The 27374-nt window shown below is 36.5% G+C and overlaps 1 protein-coding gene across 1 annotated transcript in view; it reads left to right on the top strand.

The window, feature by feature from the left end:
* Nucleotides 1-27374, top strand: part of FAT4 (FAT atypical cadherin 4) — a 166653-nt gene that overhangs the window by 95599 nt on the left and 43680 nt on the right. The window contains exon 7 of the mRNA XM_061191994.1: nt 20228-20408. Within this exon, the coding sequence (XP_061047977.1) occupies nt 20228-20408 (181 nt within the window). The remainder of the gene's footprint in view (nt 1-20227; nt 20409-27374) is intronic.

Here is a 27374-nt window from a genome sequence, read left to right as displayed (position 1 = left end):
CAAAAAATGTCCTGAATTTATCCACTTTTCTTCATGTCCACTACCACCACTTTAGTCTAAGCCAGGGCTAATGTGAGAGCTTCCTAACTGCCTTTCTCCCCACAGTACCTTCTCCAACAAGCAACTAATGAACCTTAAAACCATAACTTAAATCGTCATGCCCTGTTGCTTACTTAAAAACCCTTCAGTGATTTCCAAGAAGAAAAACTATATTTCTTTCCATTGACCACATGGCATTAAATGACCTGACCTCTGTCCACCTATCTGACCCCTTCTGTCACCAACCCCTGGCTGCCTTTATCATGTGCCACCATTGGCCACTGTCACCTCCCGACTCTGTGTTCAGTATCTTCATGTTGATTTGGCTGAAATTGGCCAATGCAGGAGTATTTACACCACAGAAGTCAGCAAACTTACGAATCAGGTGACTTGCTTCTGGAGAGCAGTTGCTAAACATTTATTGCAAATTGCCAGTGCCAGGTAACCTGGCCCCTTTATAAATGCTAACCTTTTCCTGCCCTTGGCCCTTTGCATTTGCACTTGTTTTCCATTCATGTCTTGGTCATTTTGTCATTACCTCTAGGTAAAATGTCAACTTCTCAGAGAGGACTTATCTGGCTACCAATCTATGGTCCCACTTCCCATCTCTCCAGTGTCTCTATCACTTTAGCTTGTTGTGATTTCTTCTTAACACTAGTTGCTATCTAAAATTATATGCTCATATAGAATATAATGTATCTGAGTATGTATAGTTTGTTTACCCCATCAATAGCTGCCATCCTTCCAGTAGCATGTAAGCTTCCTAAGTCTTGTTGAAAACTGAATTCCCAGAAACACTCCGAACAGAACCTGTAACATAGCACTTGCTTGATAACATTTATTGAATGAATGAATGATTTAATGAGTGAAAAGTGATGATAATTAGTTATCAATTAATCACCATCCTGTTATTTTAATATGTAACTATTAATTCATATTTATTTACCATACTTATATTTATGTTATTGTTATGTATTTAATCGCTTGCAGATATTTCAAAGGACCTACCAAAAGGAAAAGTGCCAATATTTTTTAACTCACGGCTGAAATTCCAGAAGTTTTTGCTACATTGGTTGTGGTCATTCAAATTGACCCCTGCTTTGAAAAGCAGTGCAAGTGTTTTAAGGCTGTGTGGTGTTTAGTGTGATGTGATAAACTGCAGTCATATGTAAGGACCCACTGAAGCATTTTATGGCTTTAATTCACTTTCAGATGCTTAAAATACTGCTTGAGCTATATTCTCATGACTCTCCCCTGAACCTTCTGGCTCTTATTCAATTCTGTTATCTTGTAGATGTTTCTAGGTAGGTCTTACCTCTACTTTGTGCTGTGCTGCCTACCTTTTCTTAATCTGGTTCACTAACTCAAAATCTGCATAAACAGGCACTGTGCTTTTGAAAAGTTTCAGCATTTGGCGATTCTCTTATATCTGGGCTTCCCAAAGCAAAAAAGTGTGAGCCTTCCGTATCTCCTAAATACCCAACACCTTTTTAGCTACAAAAAAATATATCCTATATGTGGTATTTGGCTTCACATAGCTTAATACTAAAGGCCTAGGATTCTTCACATTAATGTAATATGAAAACTTTTGCTTGTTTTGAGTTTTGTTATGAAGATTTTGGTATTTAGACAAGCTATTCTAACAGATATGTATCTATATATGTAATTTTCCAGGTCTCTTAGAATTGTTTTAAACCTTCGATGATCTTCTGCCCTCACCAGTAATTTCAGAGTCTGTGAGCCATTAAAATCTGCTAGTACTCTTGCAAGGAACTGAATTATATACAAGAAAGCAGTAAAACAAAATGATGTGACAATAAGGGGTTATTACAGTTGTAACACAGTGTGTAATATGGAAGGATTTTAAAATAGAACTAGAAATAAAAAAATTCTAAGCTAGAAAAATCTGACTTAAAATGATAATTTCATAGCCAGTAGACTTCTTAGAGATGAGCCAGTCCATTTCCTTTATTTTTGAGAAACAGAACTGAGGCCTGTGATAATTCGGCAGTTTGCCAGAGCTTTGCACATCCGGAGAGTGGCAGAGTCAGGAGTAATATCCAGGACTTCTGCCTTACCACCGAGTTCCTGCTCACTTATACTGTATCCAAAAAATCAGGATCTTATGACTGTCTGCAAAACGTAGGTTTCCAAAAACACGATTTTAAGAAAGCTTTTCTTCTTTGCATCTTCTATGCTATTCATTGTACTCTAATGAACAAAATGTTCTACAGTTATTTTTCTTTTTCCAAGTACATAAGTAAATGTTTCAAAATATTTTAAGTGAAGTCAAATCGATTGGAATCAGTAATTTCAAAAGTGATTGTTTGAAAATGAGCTTCAATTTAGGCACTGTTCAAATTAAATTGCTAAGTAGGAGAAGATATAAAAAATTCATTAGACTTTACAGGTAGAAGATGATAATATTGCCAAATATCCCTGATAATTGTCATTTTGTATGTATTAAAACCAAACTATGATGGTAATTTAATAGACCTTATGAGTGAATTATGATTAGAGTCAGTGAGACTCATATGCTTCTACGGGCTGTATTGATGTGTAAAAAGCATCTTGACAGTGTTTTGTCAGAAAATATTTATGGAGCAGTCTCTCCCAGGTATTCTTCTAGGAACTGCAGATACAGTGGTGGAAAAAATGACAGTCTCTGTCTTCACAGAAGTTACATTCTAGTCAGAAAGATAGACAAAATATAATATGTAGGCCTAGAGTTATATGAGATGCTATGAAGTTAAATGAATTAAGTGGCTAGCAAAATAGGAATTGGAGGTATTATTTTTGATAGCACAGGCAGGACAGTGAAAGGTGAAGAACTGGGTAAACTGCAGATGAAACAGCCCGGAGGCAGAGATCAAGTTGGCTATATCTAAAGAAGAGCAAGAGGGCATAGATGGCTGCACCAGAGTAAAGGAGAGGAAGAGTCTTAGAACATGAGGTAGGCAGAGGCTAGATCATCTAAACTTTTTAGGCCAGGGTAAGGAGCTTTAATTTTATTCAGAGTGAGGCCAAGTCTCATTAAAGCTTTGGACAGGGGAGCAACAGGGGATTTTGGAGAGATCTGGCTTTGTGGAGAAGAGATCTGGTTTTGTGGCAGTGGTGAAGACAGCCGTGGGAATAGAGATGGTGATTTAAAGGCCATGACAGCAATCCCTGAGAGTGTTTGAAATTAGAGACAGTGTGGAGGTCGTGTGAATGAGCTAAATATTTTATCCCTTTTGAAGGTTGAGCCAATAGGACTTGATGATGGAACTGGAGGTACAGGAAGTTAGGAAAAGAGACAAATCAAGCATGAGTCCTAGAATACTGGCCAGAGAAATTTGGGGATGCAAAAGCAAAAGTTTTTGGTTTTTTTTTTCCTCCGCGCCACGCGGCGTGTGGGATCTTATTTCCCTGACAACCAGGGATGGGACCCACGTCCCCTGCATTGGAAACACAGAGTCTTAACCACTGGGCCACCAGGGAAGTCCCACGAAAGATTTTTAGGGTGGATTATCCTTAATTATTTTTTGGATATATTGTATTTTAGACATTATGAGATCTCCAGTGGAGATGTCAGGTAGATAGATATAAAAGTTTAGTTCCCAGAAAAGACGTTTGAGTAGAGATACAACTTGGGCAGTCAAACTTTAGAGGATATTCATTCTGTGCATGCTGAGTGCTTGTATATACCAGAGTTTGTACTATAGTATCTCATTTAACCTCATAACTGCCTTGTAAATTGGATTCCAATATTAGGGATTAAAAGTAAAACAAAAACAAAACTGAGTATTAGAGAAGGTAAGCAACTTGATTTAGGTCTGCAGCTGTTAATCAGTGGAAATAGGATTTGAAGCCACTAAACCTGATCAAGGAGACCATTTTTTAACCATTACCCAGTTTCCCACAGATTAGCTCATCTACCATATTATGTTTTATGTAAAACATGTTTTAAGAGTTTATTCTCTTTGGGTTAAATATTATTTTTATATTAAAAAGAGCACTGGTTTTTGCAGCAAAGGGAAAAAAAAGGAAAGAAACAACTTTTGGCTCTCTGCCAATAAGACAGCAAGTAAAATAAGAATATTCATGAATTCAAAATCAAAGGATTGCTGTTCTCATCAGATCAGGAAATGCATATCCAAGGGTTTTATAGAGTGCAAAGCAAATGTTAAATATTATACTAAGAATATACAGTATGTACAATATACACATACATGCACATACAATAAGTCAATTGGGCTGTATGTGTATTTGCATTTAATTTGGGGGTGGGAGATTAATCTGTGTACCAATTAAATACATTACCTTTATTTATCTGTTCTCAGTCTAATATACTAAAGGAATATAGAGATATTCTGGCTATAGATTTGGCCAAAAAGTCTGGTAATGAACTGTCTATGTGTTAGCATAATTAATAGGTCTGAGGGGAAAAGTTCAGTTATTAACATTCCTAATTAAGGGCATTTATCATCTGACTGAAAGAGGGAATAAACTTCATTCTTATGCAGGGATTGGAAATTACTTTTTGATGGAGGGGATACATGATGCTTTTGCAAAAGTTAATCCTAAAATCTAAAAGGGCTAATCTATGCTTTATTTTCTTGGTGAGGATATGATGACATTTAAATTAATACTATCTGTCACATTGTTCAGCTGAAAGTACCACAGCATTGCAAATGTCTCTATAATCAAAAGAGAGGTCAGAAAAGTGGCATATCATATTTTAGATATGAAGAGAGTTGTTTTATAACTGTTCCAGGAAGACTGCATTTTGTCAGTGTTATTTGTGGGAAGATGTTGAAGAAGAGCTTGCCTTGTCTGTTATGAAGAACATTTTTAATAATGAAAATTGCTTGAGAACTTTCCAAAAGGAACCAATGATTTCATAAATCAGATTGTGCTAGCGTAATCTTCAATTACCAGAAATCACTTGCATTTCACTTAATTATACATTTGAGTTGAAGGAAGTTTTGGTTATTTCCATTTTGTTTCCAAGGTTGATAACTGGTTATTGTTTTACTTCCTCTTATTTCTAGTAAGTTTTTGTATAAAATCTGTTAGCAACTAAGTATTATCATAAATCATTTATTTAAATAATTTTCTTTAAATCAGCTACTCTTTAGTAGGAACAGTTCTTCCTACATAGAATTTCATTTGTATATTCATAAGATAAAAATACAAAAAGAAAGATGATCTAACTTCCAAAACTCCACTAAATAAGGTCTAGAATTGCCGTCATGTTACATAGAATTAAAATTTGATAATTTCAGTCTACTTTTCATTTACTCAATTTAAGCTATAGATCTGAGTAGACAAAGGAAACCCAAGTTTGAAATGGAAACAAACAATTTGAAATATTAAAGAGAATGTTTATATTACCGAAAGGATAAATATTAAATATAATAGAAAATAATGTCAGCTTATTATTATTATTATGAGGAAATTTTTTCTTTTCAAAAATCTTCTAAATTTCATCTTGTTAAAACGTGATCTTATTTTGTGGCCTATTTTGATAATTATTCCATAAATATATTAATTTGATATTTTCAGTAGGCAAGTAGACAGGAAGCAGGTTGTATTTCAAATTTGGTGGTAGCCTCTCGTATTTCAGAGTTTCAACATGTGTTGAGAGGTTTTTTTAAAAAATGTTCTCCAAAAAGTAACTCCTCATGACATGCTTTGTGTGGGGGATAAAATATTTAGTTTCCATTACATTTTATTACTTTATAAACTCTTTTTATAAATAGATCTTTATTGGAGTATAATTGTTTCACAGTACTGTGTTAGTTTCTGTTGTACAACAAAGTGAATCAGCTATATGTATACATATGTCCCCATATCTCCTCCCTCTTGCATCTCCCTCCCACCCTCCCTATCCCTCCCCTCTAGGTCGTCACAAAGCACCGAGCTGATCTCCCTGTGCTATGCGGCTGCTTCCCACTAGCTATCAATTTTACATTTGGTAGTGTATATATGTCCATGCTACTCTCACTTCGTCCCAGCTTACCCCTCCCACCCCGTGTCCTCAAGTCCATTCTCTATGTCTACATCTTTATTCGTGCCCTGCCACTAGGTTCCTCAGTACCATTTTTCTTTTTTTTTTTTTAGATTCCATATATATGTGTTAGCATACGGTATTTGTTTTTCTCTTTCTGACTTACTTCACTCTGTATGACAGACTCTAGGTCCATCCACCTCACTACAAATAACTCAATTTCGTTTCTTTTTATGCCTGAGTAATATTCCATTGTATATATGTGCCACATCTTCTTTATCCACTCATCTGTCGATGGACACTTAGGTTGGTTCCATGTCCTGGCTATTGTAAATAGTGCTGCAATAAACATTGTGGTATATGACTCTTTTTGAATTGTGGTTTTCTCAGGGTATATGCCCAAATTTATATATTCATATAACATAAAATTTACCTTTTTTACCATTTTTAAATGTACAGTTCAGCGGCATTAAGTACATTCACATTGTGGGCCACTTTTCAGTCTCATTTTCATAACATTACTAAGTTCTTTCTTTAGTTTTACTTGTCACCTCTATTTAGTATAGGAATTTATATTAAGGAAATACAGTGTTTTTGATAAAGATTCCTGAGAAATGATTAAAAATAAAATGTTACCTAATGTGTATATACCTAATTTATATAAACATATTTATAAAACTAATTAGTGGTAATATATTATAAAATGAAATTTTTAAGATAAAAGCTGATGGTCATATTTAAAATGTTACATACTTACTTGCTTCATGTATTTTCTGGATTCAAATCTAACCATATAATTTAGTGTTAATATTGAATGGCTGCTTTCAATACATTTTCAGGGGACGGCTTACTTAATGTGAGAAATATGCATTTACTGCCTGGGTAAAAAAAGAAGCTAATACTTTATTACAACAAAAAAACACCCACTCGGGACCCTTTCACCAAATGTTTGATGTCAAGAACAAATCGGCTTTGTTGCAAAGCAACAGATTTCAGTTAAGCAAAAATACTATTTCGGCTGAATAGTTGTTCAAGTTTCAAGAAAGTATGTTTAATTTATAGGGGCTAACAAAAAATGTAAAATGTCTGCAGTTTGAACTTTAATTAGACGGTTAGGCTCATTCATTACACGTATTAAAGATGTATTTTCTGATAGAGCATTTGCCTGAAACATTTTTCTTTTTAAAATCTTTTTTTTTAACATCTTTATTGGAGTATAATTGCTTTACAATGAATGGTGTGTTAGTTTCTTCCTTAAAACAAAGTGAATCAGCTATACATATAGATATATCCCCATATCTCCTCCCTCTTGCGTCTCCCTGCCACCCTCCCTATCCCACCGCTCTAGGTGGTCAAAAAGCACAAAGCTGATCTCCCTGTGCTATGCAGCAGCTTCCCACTAGCTATCTATTTAACATTTGGTAGTATATATAAGTCCATGCCGCTCTCTCACTTCGTCCCAGCTTACCCTTCCCCCTCCCCGTGTCCTCAAGTCCATTCTCTACATCTGTGGCTTTATTCCTGTCCTGCCCCTAAGTTCTTCAACCATCTTTCTTTCTATCTTTTTTTTTTTTTTTTAAGATTCCATACATATGTGTTAGCATATTGTGTTTGTTTTCCTCTTTCTGACTTACTTCACTCTGTATGACAGACTCTAGGTCCATCCACCTCACTACAAATAACTCAATTTCGTTTCTTTTTATGGCTGAGTAATATTCCATTGTATATATGTGCCACATCTTCTTTATCCATTCATCTGTCGATGGACACTTAGGTTGCTTCCATGTCCTGGCTATTGTAAATAGTGCTGCAATAAACATTGTGGTACATGACTCTTTTTGAATTATGGTTTTCTCAGGGAATATGCCTAGTAGTGGCATTGCTGGGTCATATGGTAGTTCGATTTTTAGTTTTTTAAGGAACCTTCATACTGTTCTCCATAGTGGCTATATCAATTTACATTCCCACCAACAGTGCAAGAAGGTTCCCTTTTCTCCAAACCCTCTCCAGCATTTATTGTTTGTAGATTTTTTATGATGGCCATTCTGACTGGTGTGAGGTGATACCTCATTGCAGTTTTGATTTGCATTTCTCTAATGATTAGTGATGTTGAACATCCTTTCATGTGTTTGTTGGCAATCTGTATATCTTCTATGGAGAAATGTCTATTTAGGTCTTCTGCCCATTTTTGGATTGGGTTTTTTGTTTTTTGGATATTGAGCTGCATGAGCTGCTTGTAAATTTTGGAGATTAATCCTTTGTCAGTTGCTTCATTTGCAAATATTTTCTCCCATTCTGAGGGTTGTTTTTTTTGTCTTGTTTATGGTTTCCTTTGCTGTGCAAAAGCTTTTAAGTTTCATTAGTTCCCATCTGTTTATTTTTGTTTTTATTTCCATTTCTCTAGGAGGTGGGTCAAAAAGGATCTTGCTGTGATTTATGTCATAGAGTGTTCTGCCTATGTTTTCTCCTAAGAGTTTGATGGTGTCTGGCCTTACATTTAGGTCTTTAATCCATTTTGAGTTTATTTTTGTGTGTGGTGTTAGGGAGTGTTCTAATTTCATTCTTTTACATGCAGCTGTCCAGTTTTCCCAGCACCACTTATTGAAGAGGCTGTCTTTTCTCCATTTTATATTCTTGTCTCCTTTATCAAAAATAAGCTGACCATATGTGCGTGGGTTTATCTCTGGGCTTTCTATCCTGTTCCATTGATCTATATTTCTGTTTTTGTGCCAGTACCAAACTGTCTTGATTACTGTAGCTTTGTAGTATAGTCTGAAGTCAGGGAGCCGGATTCCTCCAGCTCCATTTTTCTTTCTCAAGATTGCTTTGGCTGTTCGGGGTCTTTTGTGTTTCCATACAAATTGTGAAATTTTTTGTTCTAGTTCTGTGAAAAATGCCATTGGTAGTTTGATAGGGATTGCACTGAATCTGTAGATTGCTTTGGATAGTATAGTCATTTTCACAATGTTGATTCTTCCAATCCAAGAACATGGTATATCTCTCCATCTCTTTGTATGATCTTTAATTTCTTTCATCAGTGTCTTATAGTTTTCTGCATACAGCTCTTTTGTCTCCTTAGGTAGGTTTATTCCTAGGTATTTTATTCTTTTTCTTTCAATGGTAAATGGGAGTGTTTCCTTAATTTCTCTTTCAGAGTTTTCATCATTAGTTTATAGGAAAGCAAGAGATTTCTGTGCATTAATTTTGTATCCTGCTACTTTACCAAATTCGTTGATTAGTTCTAGTAGTTTTCTGGTAGCATCTTTAGGATTCTCTATGTATGGTATGATGTCTTCTGCAAACAGTGACAGCTTTACTACTTCTTCTCCGATTTGGATTCCTTTTTTTTTCTTTTTTCTCTGATTACTATGGCTAAAACTTCCAAAGCTATGTTGAATAATACTGGTGAGAGTGGACAACCTTGTCTTGTTCCTGACCTTAGTGGAAATGATTTCATTTTTTCACCGTTGAGAATGATGTTGGCCTGGGTTTGTCATATATGGCCTCTATTATGTTGAAGTAAGTTCCCTCCATGTCTACTTTCTGGAGAGTTTTTATCATAAATGGGTATTGAATTTTGTCAAAAGCTTTTTCTGCATCTATTGAGATGATCATATGGTTTTTATCCTTCAATTTGTTAATATGGTTTATCACACTGATTGATTTGCATATAATGAAGAATCGTTGCATTCCTGGGATAAACCCCACTTGATCATGCTGTATGATCCATTTAATGTGCTGTTGGATTCCGTTTGCTAGTATTTTGTTGAGGATTTTTGCATCTATGTTCATCAATGATATTGGCCTGTAGTTTTCTTTCTTTGTGACATCTTTGTCTGGTTTTGGTATGAGGTTGATGGTGGCCTCATAGAATGAGTTTGGGAGTGTTCCTCCCTCTGCTATATTTTGGAAGAGTTTGAGAAGGAGAGGTATTAGCTCTTCTCTAAATGTTTGATAGAATTTGCCTGTGAAGCCATCTGGTCCTGGGCTTTTGTTTGTCGAAAGATTTTTAATCACAGTCTCAATTTCAGTGCTTGTGATTCATCTGTTTATATTTTCTATTTCTTCCTGGTTCAGTCTCAGAAGGTTGTGCTTTTCTAAGAATTTGTCCATTTCTTCCAGGTTGTCCATTTTATTGGCATGTAGTTGCTTGTAGTAATCTCTCTGATCCTTTGTATTTCTGTTGTGTCAGTTGTTACTTCTCCTTTTTTATTTCTAATTCTATTGATTGGAATCTTCTTCCTTTTTTTCTTGATGAGTCTGGCTAATGGTTTATCAATTTTGTTTATCTTCTCAAAGAACCAGCTTTTAGTTTTATTGCTCTTTGCTTTTGTTTCCTTCATTTCTTTTTCATTTATTTCTGATCTGATTTTTATGATTTCATTCCTTCTGCTAACTTTGGGTTTTTTGTTCTTCTTTCTCTAATTGCTCTAGGTGTAAGGTTAGGTTGTTTACTTGAGATGTTTCTTGTTTCCTGAGGTAGGATTGTATTGCTATAAACTTCCCTCTTAGAACTGCTTTTGCTGCATCCCATAGGTCTTGGGTCGTCGTGTCTCCATTGTCATTTGTTTCTAGGTATTATTTGATTTCCTCTTTGATTTCATCAATGATCTCTGGGTTATTAAGTAGTGTATTGTTTAGCCTCCATGTGTTTGTATTTCTTACAGATTTTTTCCTGTAATTATTATCTAGTCTCATAGCATTGTGGTTAGAAAAGATACTTGATATAATTTCAATTTTCTTAAATTTACCAAGGCTTGATTTGTGACCCAAGTTATGATCTATCCTGGAGAATGTTCCATGAGCACTTGAGAAGAAAGTGTATTCTGTTGTTTTTGGATGGAATGTCCTATAAATATCAAGTCCATCTTGTTTAATGTATCATTTAAAGCTTGTGTTTCCTTATTTATTTTCATTTTGGATGATCTGTCCATTGGTTAAAGTGGGGTGTTAAAGTCCCCTATTATGATTGTGTTACTGTCAATTTCCCCTTTTATGGCTGTTAACATTTGCCTTATGTATTGAGATGCTCCTATGTTAGGTGCATAAATGTTGACAAATGTTGTGTCTTCTTCTTGGATTGATCCCTTGATCATTATGTAGTGTCCTTCTTTGTCTCTTGTAATAGTCTTTATTTTAAAGTCTATTTTGTCTGATATGAGAATTGCTACTCCAGCTTTCTTTTGATTTCCATTTGCACGGAATATCTTTTTCCATCCCCTCACTTTCAGTCTGTATGTGTCCCTAGGTCTGAAGTGGGTCTCTTGTAGACAGCATATATATGGGTCTTGTTTTTGGATCCATTCAGCCAGTCTATGTCTCTTGGTTGGAATATTTAATCCATTTACATTGAAGGTAATTATCGATATGTATGTTCCTATTACCATTTTCTTAATTGTTTTGGGTTTGTTATTGTAGGTCTTTTCCTTGTCTTTTGTTTCCTGCCTAGAGAAGTTCCTTTAGCATTTGTTGTAAAGCTGGTTTGGTGGTACTGAATTCTCTTAGCTTTTGCTTGTCTGTAAATGTTTTAATTTCTTCATCGAATCTGAATGAGATCCTTGCTGAGTAGAGTAATCTTGGTTGTAGGTTTTTCCCTTTCATCACTTTAAATATGTCCTGCCACTCCTTTCTGGCTTGTAGAGTTTCTGCTGAAAGATCAGCTGTTAACCTTATGGGGATTCCCTTGTATATTATTTGTTGCTTTTCCCTTACTGCTTTTAATATTTTTCTTTGTATTTTATTTTTGATAGTTTGATTAATATGTGTCTTCGTGTGTTTCTCCTTGGATTTATCCTGTATGGGACTCTACGTTTCCTGGACTTGATTGACTATTTCTTTTCCCATATTAGGGAAATTTTCAACTATAATCTCTTCAAATATTTTCTCAGTCCATTTATATTTCTCTTCTTCTTCTGGGACCTCTATAATTCGAATGTTGGTGCATTTAATGTTGGCCCAGACATCTCTGAGACTGTCCTCAATTCTTTTCATTCTTTTTTCTTTATTCTGCTCTGCAGTAGTTATTTACACTATTTTATCTTCCAGGTCACTTATCCGTTCTTCTGCCTCAGTTATTCTGGTATGATTCTTTCTGGAGAATTTTTAATTTCATTTATTGTGTTGTTCATCATTGTTCATTTGCTCTTTAGTTCTTCTAGGTCCTTGTTAAACATTTCTTGTATTTTCCCCATTCTGTTTCCAAGATTTTGGATCATCTTTACTATCATTAGTCTGAATTCTTTTTCTAGTAGACTGCCCATTTCCTCTTTATTTGTTTGGTCTGATGGGTTTTTACCTTGATCCTTCATCTGCTATGTGTTCCTCTGTCTTCTCATTTTGCTTAACTTGCCATGTTTGGGGTCTCCTTTTCGCAGGCTGCAGGTTTGTAATTCCTGTTGGTTTTGGTGTCTGCCCCCAGTGGTTAAGGTTGGTTCAGTGGGTTGTGTAGGCTTCCTGGTGCAGGGGTCTAGTGCCTGTGTTCTGGTGGATGAGGCTGGATCTTGTCTTTCTGGTGGGCAGGACTGCGTCTGGTGGTGTGTTCTGGAGTGTCTGTGACCTTATTATGATTTTAGGCAGCCTCTCTGCTAATGGGTGGGGTTGTGTTCCTGTCCTGCTAGTTTTTTGGCATAGGGTGTCCAGCACTGTAGCTTGCTGGTCTTTGAGTGGAGCTGGGTCTCGCTGAGATGGAGAGCTCTGGGACAGCTTTCGCTGTTTGATATTACGTGGAGCCTGGAGGCCTCTGGTGAACCAATGCCCTGAAGTTGGCTCTCCCACCTCAGAGGCACAGGCCTAACACCTGGCTGGAGTACCGTGAGTCTGTCAGCCACATGGCTCAGAAGAAAAGGGAGCGAGAGAGAGACAGAGAGAGAGACAGAGAGAGGGAGAGGGAGAGAGGGAGGGAGGTAGGGAGGGAGGGGGGAGAGAGAGAGAGAGAGAGAGAAAGGAAGGAAGGAAGGAAGAAAGTAAAATAAAATAAAATAAAGTTTTTGAAATAAAAAATAATTATTAAAAATAAAAAAATTAAAAAGTAATAAAGAAAAAGAAAAAAAAAGAAAGAAATAAAGAAGAGAGTAACCAAGCCAAAAAAGAAATCTACCAATGATAACAAGCGCTAAAAACTATACACACACAAAAGAAAAGAACAAAAAACAAAAATGGACAGACAGAACGGTAGGAGAAATGGTAAAAACAAAGCTATACAGACAAAATCACAGAAAGAGGCATACACATACACATTCACGAAAAGAGAAAAAGGAAAAAAATATATATATCTATATATATATTTAAAAAAAAGGAGGAAGAGAGCCACCAAATCAATAAACAAATTGACCAATGATAATAAGCTCTAAATACTAAACGAAGATAAACATAAAACCAGAAACCAGTCAGTCGCATACAGCAAACCCCAAGTCTACAGTTGCTCCCAAAATCCACCTCCTCTATTTTGGTATGATTCGTTGTCTATTCAGGTATTCCAGAGATGCAGGGTACATCAAGTTGATTGTGGAGATTTAATCCACTGCCCTTAGGCTGATGGGAGAGATTTCCCTTTCTCTTCTTTGTTTGCACAGCTCCTGGGGTTCAGCTTTGGATTTGGCCCCGCCTCTGCGTGTAGGTCGCCGGAGGGCATCTCTTCCCTGCCCAGACAGGACAGAGTTAAAGTAGCAGCTGATTCGGGGGCTCTGGCTCACTCAGGCCGGGGAGAGGGAGGGGTACGGAATGCGGGATGAGCCTGCGGCCGCAGAGGCTGGTGTGACATTGCACCAGCCTGAGCCACGCTGTTCGTTCTCCTGGGGAAGTTGTCCCTGGATCACAGGACCCTAGCAGTGGCAGGCTCCATAAGTTCCTGGGAGGGGAGGTGTAGATAGTGACCTGTGCTTGCACACAGGCTTCTCTGTGGCTGCAGCAGCAGGCTTAGCATCTCATGCCCGTCTCTGGGGTCCGCGCTGATAACTGCAGCTCACGCCCGTCTTTGGAGCTCGTTTAGGTGGTGCTCTGAATCCGCTCTCCTCGCCCACCCCGAAACAATGGTCTCTTGCCTCCTAGGCAGTTCTAGACTTTTTCCTGGACTCCCTCCCATCTAGCTATGGTGCACTAGTCCCCTTCAAGCTGTGTTCATGCAGCCAACCCCAGTCCTCTCCCTGGGATCTGACCTCTGAAGCCCAAGCCTCAGCTCCCAGCCCCCGCCCGCCCCGGCGGGTGAGCAGACAAGCCTCTCAGGCTGGTGAGTGCTGGTGGGCACTGATCCTCTGTGCGGGAATCTCTCCGCTTTGCCCTCCACACCCCTGTTGCTGTGCTCTCCTCCATGGCTCCGAAGCTTCCCCCCCACCACCCCCGTCTCTGCCAGTGAAGGGGCTTCCTAGTGTGTGGAGACTTTTCCTCCTTCACAGCTCCCTCCCAGAGGTGCAGGTCCTGTCCCTATTCTTTTGTCTCTGTTTTTTCTTTTTTCTTTTGCTCTCCCCAGGTACATGGGGAGTTTCTTGCCTTTTGGGAGGTCTGAGGTCTTCTGCCAGCGTTCAGTAGGTGTTCTGTAGGAGTTGTTCCACATGTAGATGTATTTCTGATGTATTTGTGGGGAGGAAGGTGATCTCCACATCTGACTCCTCCTCCATCTTGAAGGTCTCCTCTTTTTAAAATCTTATTTTAAGTTTCCTTGAACTTTATTTTGATATATTTGATCTTTTTAGGCCACTAGTGTTAAAAGGCAATACCAGTTTAATCATTTCTCAAATAAGAGTATAAAATATGATTCAGACAAAGCTTGGAACTTCCCAATTATAAGGGACCATCAGAAGATTAAGCTGTGAATAGTGTGTGTGTGTGTGTGTGTGTGTGTGTGTATGTGTTTGTGTGTGAGATATGTTTTTGCAAATTTTATAAAATGCTTTTCAGAATCATATGTATTTTTTTCTATTTGCTCTAAAAATTTCAGAAGGTTCCTATCAATTTACCTATATTTATTTTATTTTTATATATGTATATACATATATACATATTTATACAGATTATGATGTTTACAATACATATAATTTTTACAAAATGAAATTTGAGGTTCATTTTATCATCTGACCTCTAATTGTATTTCAAATATCCACTGTACCCTCCTAATATCTACAATTATAAATTTCTGAGATCTTGTCCTTTTATTTCATTTGTATCTTCAACCCCTTTCACTGGCTCACTGTCTTCTACCAGCAGCCTGTGTCATTACATCCTACCTCTTCTTTCTGTTTGCATCTGGTTCTCATAAATCAATTCCAGATGAAATCAAGTAATCTTGCCCTAGTACGCCACTACCTATATAATTCATCCTTATCAGATCTATCCAAGCTAAACATTGGCCCCTGGTATTCTGATTCTTCTCATGGGATTCAGGATTAATTGGGACCCTCTGTTATAAGTAGTAGACTATCTCCAAAACTTTGACCTTTGTCGACAGTCTTGTTCTCTGACCCTGGCTGTAGGCTAAAACCTATATTCCCAGATGTATATTTCTAGAAGTGTTCAGCTTTTTGAACTTTCAGCCATGTAGTCACTAGATCAGATTTCCATATATCGAGTCAAAGGAGAAGTTAATAAACATTGAGGACAAGGTCTATTGGTATGCATTATGGTTTTATATAAAGCTGAATTAAATAATTATTTCTGCTCTCAATTAATTTGTAACTTAATAGAGAATATGGCAGAAGTACATTGATAATAATAATAATAATATAGAGTAAAAATGTGCAATAAGAGTGGCATACTTTTATCTGAGCCTAATGAACTGAGAAAAGATAATTTTTTTAAGAGTTCAAAATTGATTTCCTTCTGCCACTATGGCTGAATGTAAATAAGTTGCTCAAATTCTTTGGGTCTAAAGTTCTTTATTTAAAAAATTAAATAGTAATACTTACTTCATGAATCTGTATATTAAATGAGTAATACATATATAAGATACTCATACATATATCTGTTATCAAATAAGTGTTCAATAATAGGCATCTATAAATATATATATGTATTTGCACATATGTTTTTCAATTTATATATAAATATGTGGGCTAAGTTTACACAGAATAGTTAAGACTTGAGTTTTTGACATACTAATATTGAGGCTCTGGAACCAGCAGAAGTTCTGGACCAAAGATAAAGTAATAGTGAACATCATGCAGCACTTCACACGGGCTATAACCACAAAGATGTTGCGAGACAGGAACACAAGCGCCAGGACCACTTTTTCACATAGTTAAGAGGAAGGGTTCAAAAACAAGCAAACAAACACAGAAAAGCAACAAGAACAACAACAAAAACAAGACTTCATCATTCCATTAGGAGATGAGGAAGCACTAAAATCTGTGTGGGCCAAGGACTAGGGAACTTGTGTCCTTCATCCGAGAAGAGTGTGTAGAGATGAGGCTTACTCACTTGAAATCCAGGGGCATTGCTGCTTTTTGTCCCTTGATTTCATCTCCCTGCCTAAAGCTGAGAGGGAGGGCCTTGTGGAGCTCCTGCTATAGTGGACAAGTCTGAGGCTGGAGTGAGGTGTGCGGTGGAAAGCCCCACCCCCAAGAATAAATGAAAAATATTGGAGGCAGAGTTTGGAGTAAGTTAAATCTCAGTAAAAGACTTAGAAATGTAGAACGTTGTCTTTGTGAAGTTTCCTTGTAAAACTTTATAAAGTAAATAAGACCTTCGTGCACATCCCCTGGGGCAACAAGAAAGTGAGGCCGCTGTAGAGATTGTGCTTCACTCTATCAATTCTTGAAGAAAATAGGAAGAGAAGAACCCCAAGTGCTTTGAAAGTGGGCTGTGGCTGCTAACAAGAAGAGAAAAGGGGACTCTGGGCATGGTTCTTGGCTTAAGAAGATGTCCCATGTGGATATGGGATTACCTATGGGGCCATTTCTCAAGCCAGGCCCATCTGTTGTCGCTGGTGCGCTTTTAAGATCTTGTGAAAAAATTATTCTCTGGTATGGAGACCGTGAGATTGAACTTGCCGAATATTTTCCTGGGTAAACAATGTTTTGTTCTCTTTGCTTACTAATTCAGAAAACACATCAACAACAGTATTTATGTAGTTTATAGACCAGGAAAGAAATCACATGTTCCTGACCAAATGAGTTAGTCATCATTTTATGAGGTTTTCCATATGTGTGTCATCAGACACTTTAGAATACCAAAGATGAAACCTTTGTTTGGCAGTACTGTGTTATTTCTTAACAAGTTTAAGCATTGTTGATTAGAGAGCATATCAGACGTATTCAGGTCTTCTTTAAACTCTCACTGTAAATTTTTAGATTTTGTATTTTTAAACTTTCAATTCAACGTCTTCCACAAAGCTGTGAAAGTTTTGAAAGCTAAGTATCTCATATACTTATAACTACAAAAAAATCATTAAAAGAAAAGAATCATTCAAAATCTTTTCCTGAATACTATTATGATAGGATTGACTTGAAAGTTTTGTGGAGGAACAAAAATCCTGAGAACTATGACACAGAAATCTGTAGGATTAAAAATGGACCTTTTAAAGGTCAATATTCCATTTTTTTTGTTGTTTCTAAAACAAGTACAACAACAAAGGCTACTACAGAACACGTTTTAACTATGTACCAGGCAGTAGCCTAAACATGTTACATTCCCCTCAACACCTCTTTTGAGGTAGGTTCTATTTTCATTATTCCCATTTTGCATGTAAGGAGACAGATTTACTGAGTGGAGTACAATGTCAATAAAAGAGATAAAAGAGCCCTTCATGTCCTCTGGGACATTAATTTAGTTATCCCCTCTCTCAATTCATCAGATGTACAGCCTCCTTCCCATGATATCCCCTTCTGTCCACACAAAAGCACAGATATCCTCTAGTTAATTTTTTTTAATGCAACCAGTGGGAGAAATACTAACATCGTTCACATCATTAACTTCCATTTCATCAAACTGTGTGTAATTAAACACATTCAAGAGCTTTAGGCCAAACATTGGCCAAAAATAATACCGCAGAAAAATTGATTTTGGTTTTAACACGTGCTATGAAAAATTCAGAATTCGTGACCAGACGGATGTCTCCAAATGCTCCACAAACAACCTCGACAATAGCTAGGGTCCCTCACAGATGGACCTTTTTCTCTAGCTTCTGCCTCGTGCTGTTCTCGGGGATCGGCTTGTCCAGAGTCCCAGAGCATCTCACTGAGCTGTCCAGCTGCTAACACCTTATGGCTTTTTGCCAGTGGTCAGCAGCTCCACATTCAAGTCAAATCCCAGCTCCATTCCTTACTAAGTCTGTGGCCCTAAAATAGTTGCTCAGCCTTTCTCTCAGTTTACTTATATATAAAATGGAGATAACAGTTGTACTAACTTATGTAGATTAGACAATGCAAGTAAACTTCTTCAACCAGTACTTGAATACCTAAAGACTCAGTAAATATTTGCAATTATCATTATTAATATGTTGAGTGAGATTTTAAAAGTATTATTTTAATGTGCTTCTTCAGTGTTTATAATACTTCTAGATCTATTCTGGGTGTGAAATGTTTGTGACATCAGCCTACCATTGTTTAAGTGACTAGTAAAAAGGCAATTACAGTATTTTAATATTTGTAGTCGATTATACAAAAAAAGCAAAAAGTGAGAACTAGTTTTCTTTCCTTTAATGTTAAATCAAACACCCAAAAAGTAGGATTTCTGCAGTCATGAATTTAAAAATATGTTAATGTAAATGGAATGCTTAATATAAATTATGTCATGGAGAAGGATATATATGGCAACAAAGATCAGCTTGCAGCCTAAATTTAATTGCATAGGTTTCCGGGAGGTATCATGCCTCATTACACTGCCCAGTTCAAGTTGTCTTACACATTTTTTATCTAACGTAGAATTTGAGCTTCCTTACATAGAGCACAAAAATACCAGATCACCAAAACCGCTGCATTCCGTAATTTTCTAGTCTGTTGATTTTGGTTCCTATACATTTGAGCATAAAAGCTGATTGGTATTATGCCATCAGTAATAACAATCTAATAGGAAAAAGTTTGAATAGTAGTAAGGAAATACTAGCAAATCACAAGAATATTATTACGAAAAAATAATATTGGAAGGCTGTGAATCTCAACACCATTCTGATACTAAAGAGTTACTCCATAAACATTTTACAGAGAAACAAATGAGCGAGTGAATGAATGGCTTTATTAACAAAATGTTGAGTACTAGAAATAAGTAGAATTTAAACTTCGTTTAACAGGAGATAATTTTATGGGAGAAAGAATAGTATCTTAAACAGAAAGAGAGAGTATCCAGGGCTTTATTTTATTTTACATAAATACAGTTAAACAGACTTTCATTATTTCTATTTAGAGAAATTAAAGTTGGAAAACTGATTTTGAAAGCACAACTAAGGGCAGATGATTTGCCATTTACCTGTGGGACAACCCACAGAGTCTAACCAAATATGTCATCTGACCTTCACCACAAAGAGTCTGCTAACCTTGTGTAGTACAGACCGTGTACTCCAAGATTTTGTTAAATGCTGGGTTTTCACTATATGCTGATAACGGAACTAGAACAGGAAATAAAAATGAATTGTTTCACATTTACCTTAAATATTCAATACATGCAACAAAAATGATTTCAAGTCAGCTCATTGACATAGCGTTATTTCCAGCAAGTGGAAGATTAGAGTTTTGATGTTAACTTGAAGCTTTCTTCTTTAAGTTTTCTGCAAACAAATATTGTTTAGTATAGAAAAGGGGATTTAAAGGCCTCAGAAGCCCAGTTGAATTTTGTTGACAATAGCATTGAGAGTCACATCTAGGAATACAGTTTTTAACTCCGCCTTGTCAGCTGGCCAGCTATTCCAGGCCCAGGGGTATTCTCCAAATCTGGCTTGAGCTATTTTACTGTAAGTGCCTCTTTTGTGGCATTTAAATGATATTGTTGTGTTCTGCATTGCTGAATCAGCACCTTTAAAATAGAATAAGAGGTTGACGTATTCCTTTTGTGCAGTATCACTAGGAAAGAGTTGGAATACTAGTCCCTAAATAAAAATATTTTTTTCTTGTAACAACACTAAAAATCACTCAATCACTTGCCTATGTGTTCCCAAATTTTACTTTGGGATGTTTTCTAAATTCTCTTCCGTAGTTCTGTCTACAGCTAATTGTTAAGTTTGCTATTATTTTTGTTATTTATGAACATTAAGACTTGATTTTCTTTTCCTTCTAGGATCCCCTGCCCTGACTGGAACTGGAACTATCAATGTCATAGTGGATGACGTCAATGACAATGTCCCCACTTTTGCCAGTAAAATGTATTTCACAACAATTCCTGAAGATGCCCCAACTGGGACAGATGTTTTATTGGTAAATGCCTCAGATGCTGATGCTTCAACAAACGCAGTAATCAGGTCAGTACATTTTCCTTTGTAAATTTTAATTATTTTTCTCATTAAACATTAGTCTTTGGACTAAATGCATACAATGCTTCATTTTGCTGAAATTCCATAGCATTAACTCATAGCCCAATTGTGGTTGCTGAATAACCAACTATGCCTAAAATGAGGATTAAAACAATAATGATTTTATGTATTGTTCTAAAATTTTATCTTATTAATTTTATTTATATTTTTATTGTATCTCATTATTTTGTAGTTGAGGAATTAGGGCATGGGTCAGTGGGAGATTCTTCTGCTTCTTGTGGTTGACTAGTGTCACTTATGGTATTTACCTGGTGACTGTGTCCTAGAGGGTCCAAGATGGTTTCACTCGCATGCCTGGCGGCTTGGCAGGGATGGCTGGAACTTTAGGCTCAGTTGGGCCCCTTCTCTGATCTTGTGGTCTCAGAGCTTCTCAGTGTGGTTCTTCAGCAGGGTAGTTGGACTTCTTTATATAGTAGAAGAACCTCTGGGTTACAAGGACCTCAGGTGAAAGCTGCTAATGCTCTTACAGACCAGGCCTTGAAACGGTGTAGAATCACTTCCATAATACTTTCTTTGTCAAAGCAGCCATGGCCAGCCAAGAGTCCCCGGGCTAAAACCCATTGGTGAAAAGTCTTCAAATGACTGTGCCATCATATAGTCAGATATAATAAAAATCCATGCCATTTTTATCTTGCAAAAAACTATTATGTTCACTTTAAATTGACAGACAATTATTACAACTTAAATGAAAAATATTTTCACAGAATAGTAAGTTGTTATGTCAACCTAAATCTTATTTACTCTGGCTTGATATGTTTTTAATGGAATATATATTTTGGATGTTAATCACTCCTTGTTATTCATGGAATCCTGGAGAAAATCCACTTTTTCCTCTGGTTAACAGAGCTTTTATGTATTAATTTTTATATTGACTATTTAAGTATTACATATTTAAGTCATTTACCCAACTACTGATGGACTCTCTAAAAGCACAACCTTTTATGTGTGATGTTAATTTTCCCATATGGTCTAACATGATCTTTTACACAGCAGCTACCCAAAAAATATTTATTTATATTCTTCTTTCTACCAGTTTGATCAAGTTATGCATTTTAATGGATGGTATACTTATTTTGAGTTAAACACTTTACATAACTTTTAATATTTTCCCTTCTAGTAAACCAGCCTGCATTAATTACTAGCTTATCTAGTTTATATCTTTGTTTCCCAGACACCCATTCCAGAATTTAGCTCTTATAGAAATATATTCCTTTTTTTCCCCAACTGACCAAATCTCCATTCAAAACCTCACTTTTAATTCTTTTATGTCATAACATTGGAGAAAGTGACAAAACTGTATCAACAGGGTTGACATTCAAAGGCAAATCCCTTTCTCTGTGCTCTTAATCCCATCCCATTCGATTTCCCTCAAATCATTAATTCAGCAGTTACTACATTTTGCTCTGGATCTTCAAGTAATCCTTCTTTCCTTGATCATATCTTTATCCCTATAGAAATGCTCAGAATATCTGGTATTGAGTTCCGGTTCCTTTATTTACTTACATGACTTAGGAAAGTCATTTTAGTGTCTCTAAGGCTCAGTGTATCCATCAGTAAAAGTGGAGATGAGAATTGCTACTTTCGAAATTTGTGAGAATTAAATATATATTGACCAATTACTAGGTGCCAAGTATCATATATGGAATCAGTTAATATGTGCAAATGTCTCTAACACATTATTGGGACATGAAAGTCGCTAAATTTATACTAGTTTTTTTTTCTTTTCATCATTCTATTATCTATTTTATTCCTAATATATTCTTCCTTGAAAAATGTCTACAACATAATAGTGACTGCCACCGAAATAAATGCATTAAATGAATGATTCTAGTATTCTTTACGACTGCTGCTTTTCCTCACGTTTTTCACACCACATTTTTGAGAGGGTGGGTTACTGCCTCAGAGTTTTCTCTGGCCATTTATTCTTGAAAATCTCTCAGTCTTTCTCCTCCATTGCTTTACCAAAAAAGACTATTCGAAGATTCTACTGAAATTTATCAAGTCCAGTGATTTCTGAGTCTTTATTTTCCTTTGCCTTTTGCAATATTTGCACCACAGGTCAGCCTTTCTTATTGGCATTTTTTTTCTCCTCAGTGTCTGTGTAAATGTTATTTCTTATTTCTCATCCTGCGTCTGCGACCACACCTTCTAATTTGCCTTCTGTGTCCCCTCTTTCTCTCTCTCCAAAGAAATTTGGACATTCCCCACAGCATTTTTTCTCAGTCCTTTTCTTTCCTTTCTTTATTTTCCCGCACGTGTGTGTATGTGTTTGTGTGTGTGTGTGTGAGAGAGAGAGAGAGAAAGAATAAAAGAAAGAGAGAGTAGAGAATCATCCATTTCCATGGCTGCAGCCATGAGAAAACTTACCCAGAAAACTCGACAGAAAACCTCTAAACCTGTTGTACCAACTCTGACTCCATCCTGGAGATTCCCACCTGTCTTTAAAACTCTCTAGGAGGCACTTCTACGTAGAGGTTCTGTTGTCATAAGGACAACGTATCAGAAGCTCCTAACCTTTTCTGTTTCTCATCTTGGTGTACTGCTCTCTTTTAATGATGTTGCCTTGCTTTCTTCATCCTCCCATCTTGATGGCTAACAGTCATCCTCTCCCCCTACGCTCATTCAGTGGACAAGTTTTCATGTTTCTTCTTTCCTAATGCCTCTGGCACTCATTCTTTTCTGTGCATCCCTCCTGCCAAGATCCTAGTTCAGTCCATAATTACATCATGCCTGGACTATTATAATAAAAATTAACTTACTTTCTTGACTCTGGTTTCTAATCCTTCCAATCTATATACTACACGATCCTGTATAATCTTGGAGCCCTTACGATGTCCCAGATACTTTGTTAAGTTCTGAGGAGTTAAGCACTTCAGTTCTAATAAGAACACTTTAATATAGAAGGTAATTTTGCAATATTACAATTACAGTACCTTGTAACAAGTATAGTTTTAACACAGAATGTGTGGAAAGAACAGCATACTCGGTGATACCTGAGGAAATAAGTATAAGCTTCAAGTAATTGATGAATTTTGGAAAGACAGAGGAGTTGCTCATGGACAAACAAGGGATGAAAGGCATTCTAGGCAAAGACAGTAACAGGTGCAAAGCCAAAGCTATGCAAAAACATAGCATCAGAAAAACAAAGCTGTTCAGTATGGTTGGTGTGGGTTAGGAATGGGCCTTGTATACCATAGGAGAAAATTCACATTTCTTTCTGTGTCTAGTGGGAGAAGCAACTGAAATGTTTTAAGGTGGGCAATAACATGATTAGTTTACGTTTTATGATGATTCCTCTCTCAGTGTTGTAGAAAGTGATTTGGATAAAGCAAAGCCTGAGTCGGTGAATGGAGGGAAAATGGCAGTAACATGAAACAGCTAGCTCAGTGGTTCAGCTTTAGCAATGATACTCCCCCCTCCTCAAAATCTTTCAACTTCCAGTTTGCCTAGGGCATAACGCCCAGTCTGCATATTCCAGCCCCTCCGTAAACAGCCCCAGCATCTTTCCAAGCTTATCCTGTACAAATGTATAGCCAAACTTTCAGCCTCACTGGATCACTTTCTGCTCCTGGGAAAAGGACCTGTGCTTTCCCAAGCATTATGGCTCTGTTCAAATCCTTCTATATCCTAGACCAGGGTTCTGCAAACAGCAGCCTGCAAGCCAAATTCGGCCCAGTGCCTAGTTTTGTAAATAAAGTGTTCCTGGAAAATAGCCATGCCCATTCATGTACGTATTGTCTGCAGCTGCTTTTGCATTAAAACAGCAAGTTGAGTGTTGCAACAGAGATCTGGTGGCCTAAAGAGCTGAAAATATTTACTAACTGGTCCTTTACAGAAAAAAAATTTGTTGACTCCTAGCCTAAAATACCTTCATTCTCCCTTTACAATACTATTGTAAGGTGGGTAACCTCTTTAAGACTTAGCCTAAATTTACATTTCTCCAAGAAAGGCTTTTCTATCAAAAGTGATCTCTTTGTCTTCTGAATTCCCAAAACATTGCTTCTGAGCAATTTCATAGCACTTAAACATAACGCCTGGTTTTGTATTTACTTTTCCATGTGTCTTTCTTCCATCTAGGGTATAAGCTTGAGCACAGAATTTTTTTACCTACTTATCCATGTCTCTACTAGTTCATCCCTTTACCTAAAGATGGATTATAAGAGATTATATATAATAATTATAATTATGTACGTATATATACTGTTATGTGTGTAAACCTAAACTTTGAATTCTTGTCACATACTAATTACGATGCCAAGTGCTTTTCAAAAGAAATTACATTTGATGCTCAAAACTACCAAATGAAGGGAATACATATATGTATAATACTTCATAGATAGAGAAGACTTAGAAAGGCTAAGAAACTTTATGAATTTAAGTCCTTGAATGAGATCAAAATTCATGTCCAAGGGAACTGTGTTCCAAAGTCCAGTTTCTAAACTATTACTAAATCACTGTATTCTAGCAGCCCACAGTGCAGTGCCTTATGACTGTAGCAAATCTCAGGAAGAGGTAAAAAAGTTTCAAAAAATCAAATGGGGATATTTCAGCTTTACAAATGCAACGACAGTTGATTTAGATTTTAGATAATAATGATCAGTTTATGCCAGTAATTTGAAACAGTAATTTCTTGAGTCAGAAAAAAAATTAACACCTTGTTGATTTGCATTGAACGAAATCATTGTAAACTGATTCTACATCGACAAACCTGAGCAAGAGTCCCTTTTGGCCTTAGCAAGAGCTACAGTGTGCCTTGTCTCACCCACATCCCCTCAGGCTGTGTCTCACCTTCCATCTGCTGTAGGATAATGGAAAAAGTGCATGCTGAAGTCATAAAGACAGAAGTTCATTCTCCATGTACCATTTATAGATTGCATGTTTCTCTGTGCAACTAGATTAGCCTCCCTTAGATTCAGATTCCTCATCGATAAAAAATGTAGTACAAAGCCAGACTGTTAGGATTGTTCTGAGGCTTAAATGAGAGCGTATATAAAATGCCTTGTAGTCTGCTGGGTACACACTAAGAACACAGTAAGATGCTGCAAAGTTGTAAAGAACAGCGTAGGTGTTTAGCTGTTAAGAATGTAGCACAAGACTTGATCTAAGTTCATAACCTTAAAAGAAATTAATGTGGACCAGAGAAGCAGGAGAGAGATGTATGAAAGGATGAGAAGTGAAACAAGACTCAAATAATACAAGTGGGGAAAACCTGGGCATGTGATCTCAGCAGTCTATCCATTTATATTGTCCCCTATGTTTCTTTTATCTCTTTCTTTTTTGTAACTTACAAGAATAAATTTGATTGAAACTGGTATTATAGATATTGTGAGATATTAAAGAATATCTCATATTTAAAATACACTATTGATACACTTTCATTCTTTAATTTTAAAAAATAATAAATATATTACCTACTTTTAAACAGACAATCTTATGTGCAATAGCATAAAATAAAGAATAAGAATTTACAGTATAAAGTTCCTCTATGGATTATTTAGTTCAACCTGGGCCAGAACTCACATCATTTGCCTTTCAACACATTGTTCATTCTAGTATACCATGGTCTTCTCACATACAAAGCATCCAAATCAAATTTACATGCATTTTGCATCCTTCTTATTTTTATTTGTGAATGCTTAAGGGAACAAATATTTGAGAGAACCTTGGCCTTTGCTGTCATAAAGCTGTAAGAAAGCTTGTGGCACTATGAAGCACTTGTTCCAACCCCTATTAACTTATTTGGTCATTTCTACACCTACCGACAGAAGCAAAGTTTCCCAAAGTAAAATCACATAATTCTCATAATCCAGGTGTCTACAGACTTTCTCCAAAAGGTAACCCAATATGATTATTTCATGAGTCCTGAATTTCTAACTTTGAGAAATCATTTACAAACCTTTGATATTTTTATTTTGATAAAGGGAATAGATATCTTCTACTGTGTAAGTGTAGTAATTACACTTTGTAAAGAGTCATTTCTGGTCTAGGAAATATAGTCAGTGCTTTTCTCACTCCTGATCGTGGCATGTGGGTGTGTCAAAGGGTGTTCAAATCTGAGTGATACCAAGTACTTTATCAATACTAAAATCATTTCTCAACCAAATTCCTTCTCTATTCTTTTTCTATTTAGCTCTCATTTTATAGAACCTCTATTTTTTTTAAAAAATAGCTCCCAATGGTTCATTATGTCTCTAAAAAGGATGAAGATGCTGAAATGTTTGTTTTAACCAATGAACTTCATAGGAGAAATGTTCACTGGCTGCAATGCAAGGTTTTTTCCTGCTGTTTCTATTAGGCACTTGCTGTTGCTATGTTTTTATGGACACAAACCATAGAAACACCAGTTAGTTCCAACAAGGGCATTTCTTTGTTGGCATAAAGGAGAAAACTTTGAAAGATGTCTATTATCTCGCTACCCTCCAACTTAAAAAATTATGGACCACAGCTAGCTTCTGAACCTTCAAGCTTAGCTACTTCTTTCCTAGCTGACCTCTCAGGAATATATACAGACAGCTTTTTTCTTCAGAAAGAAGAGAGAAGCTATTCTCAGTGGAAACTCCTCCCCGCTAACTAATCTGGTTAGCATCAAAATATCCATGAAGATGTCATACCTCTCCTTACAACAAGAAAGCAAAGCAGCATGGCCATATGAGGAATAGCAAATGAGAGAATTAGTAACTAGGAATGTCTCTGTATAAATAATCAGTTCTTGAGTTGTTCTGGATAGTCAATATGTGTCAAATACAGTGTTTGGTCTTTAAAGAAAAAGATCTTCCACTGACCTTTCTGGTATATTATGGCGCACTGCAGAAAAAATAATTTTTAGATTCATTTAACAGATGTTCATTTGTGATCCTGGCCACTGACCACAATATTAGAGCAAGGCCCTGATTT

This window comes from Eubalaena glacialis, chromosome 5 (assembly GCF_028564815.1).
Source record: "Eubalaena glacialis isolate mEubGla1 chromosome 5, mEubGla1.1.hap2.+ XY, whole genome shotgun sequence".
NCBI classification, from domain to species: domain Eukaryota; kingdom Metazoa; phylum Chordata; class Mammalia; order Artiodactyla; family Balaenidae; genus Eubalaena; species Eubalaena glacialis.
Note: the sequence above shows the minus strand (reverse complement) of the source record. Positions and strands in the feature narration are given on the sequence as shown.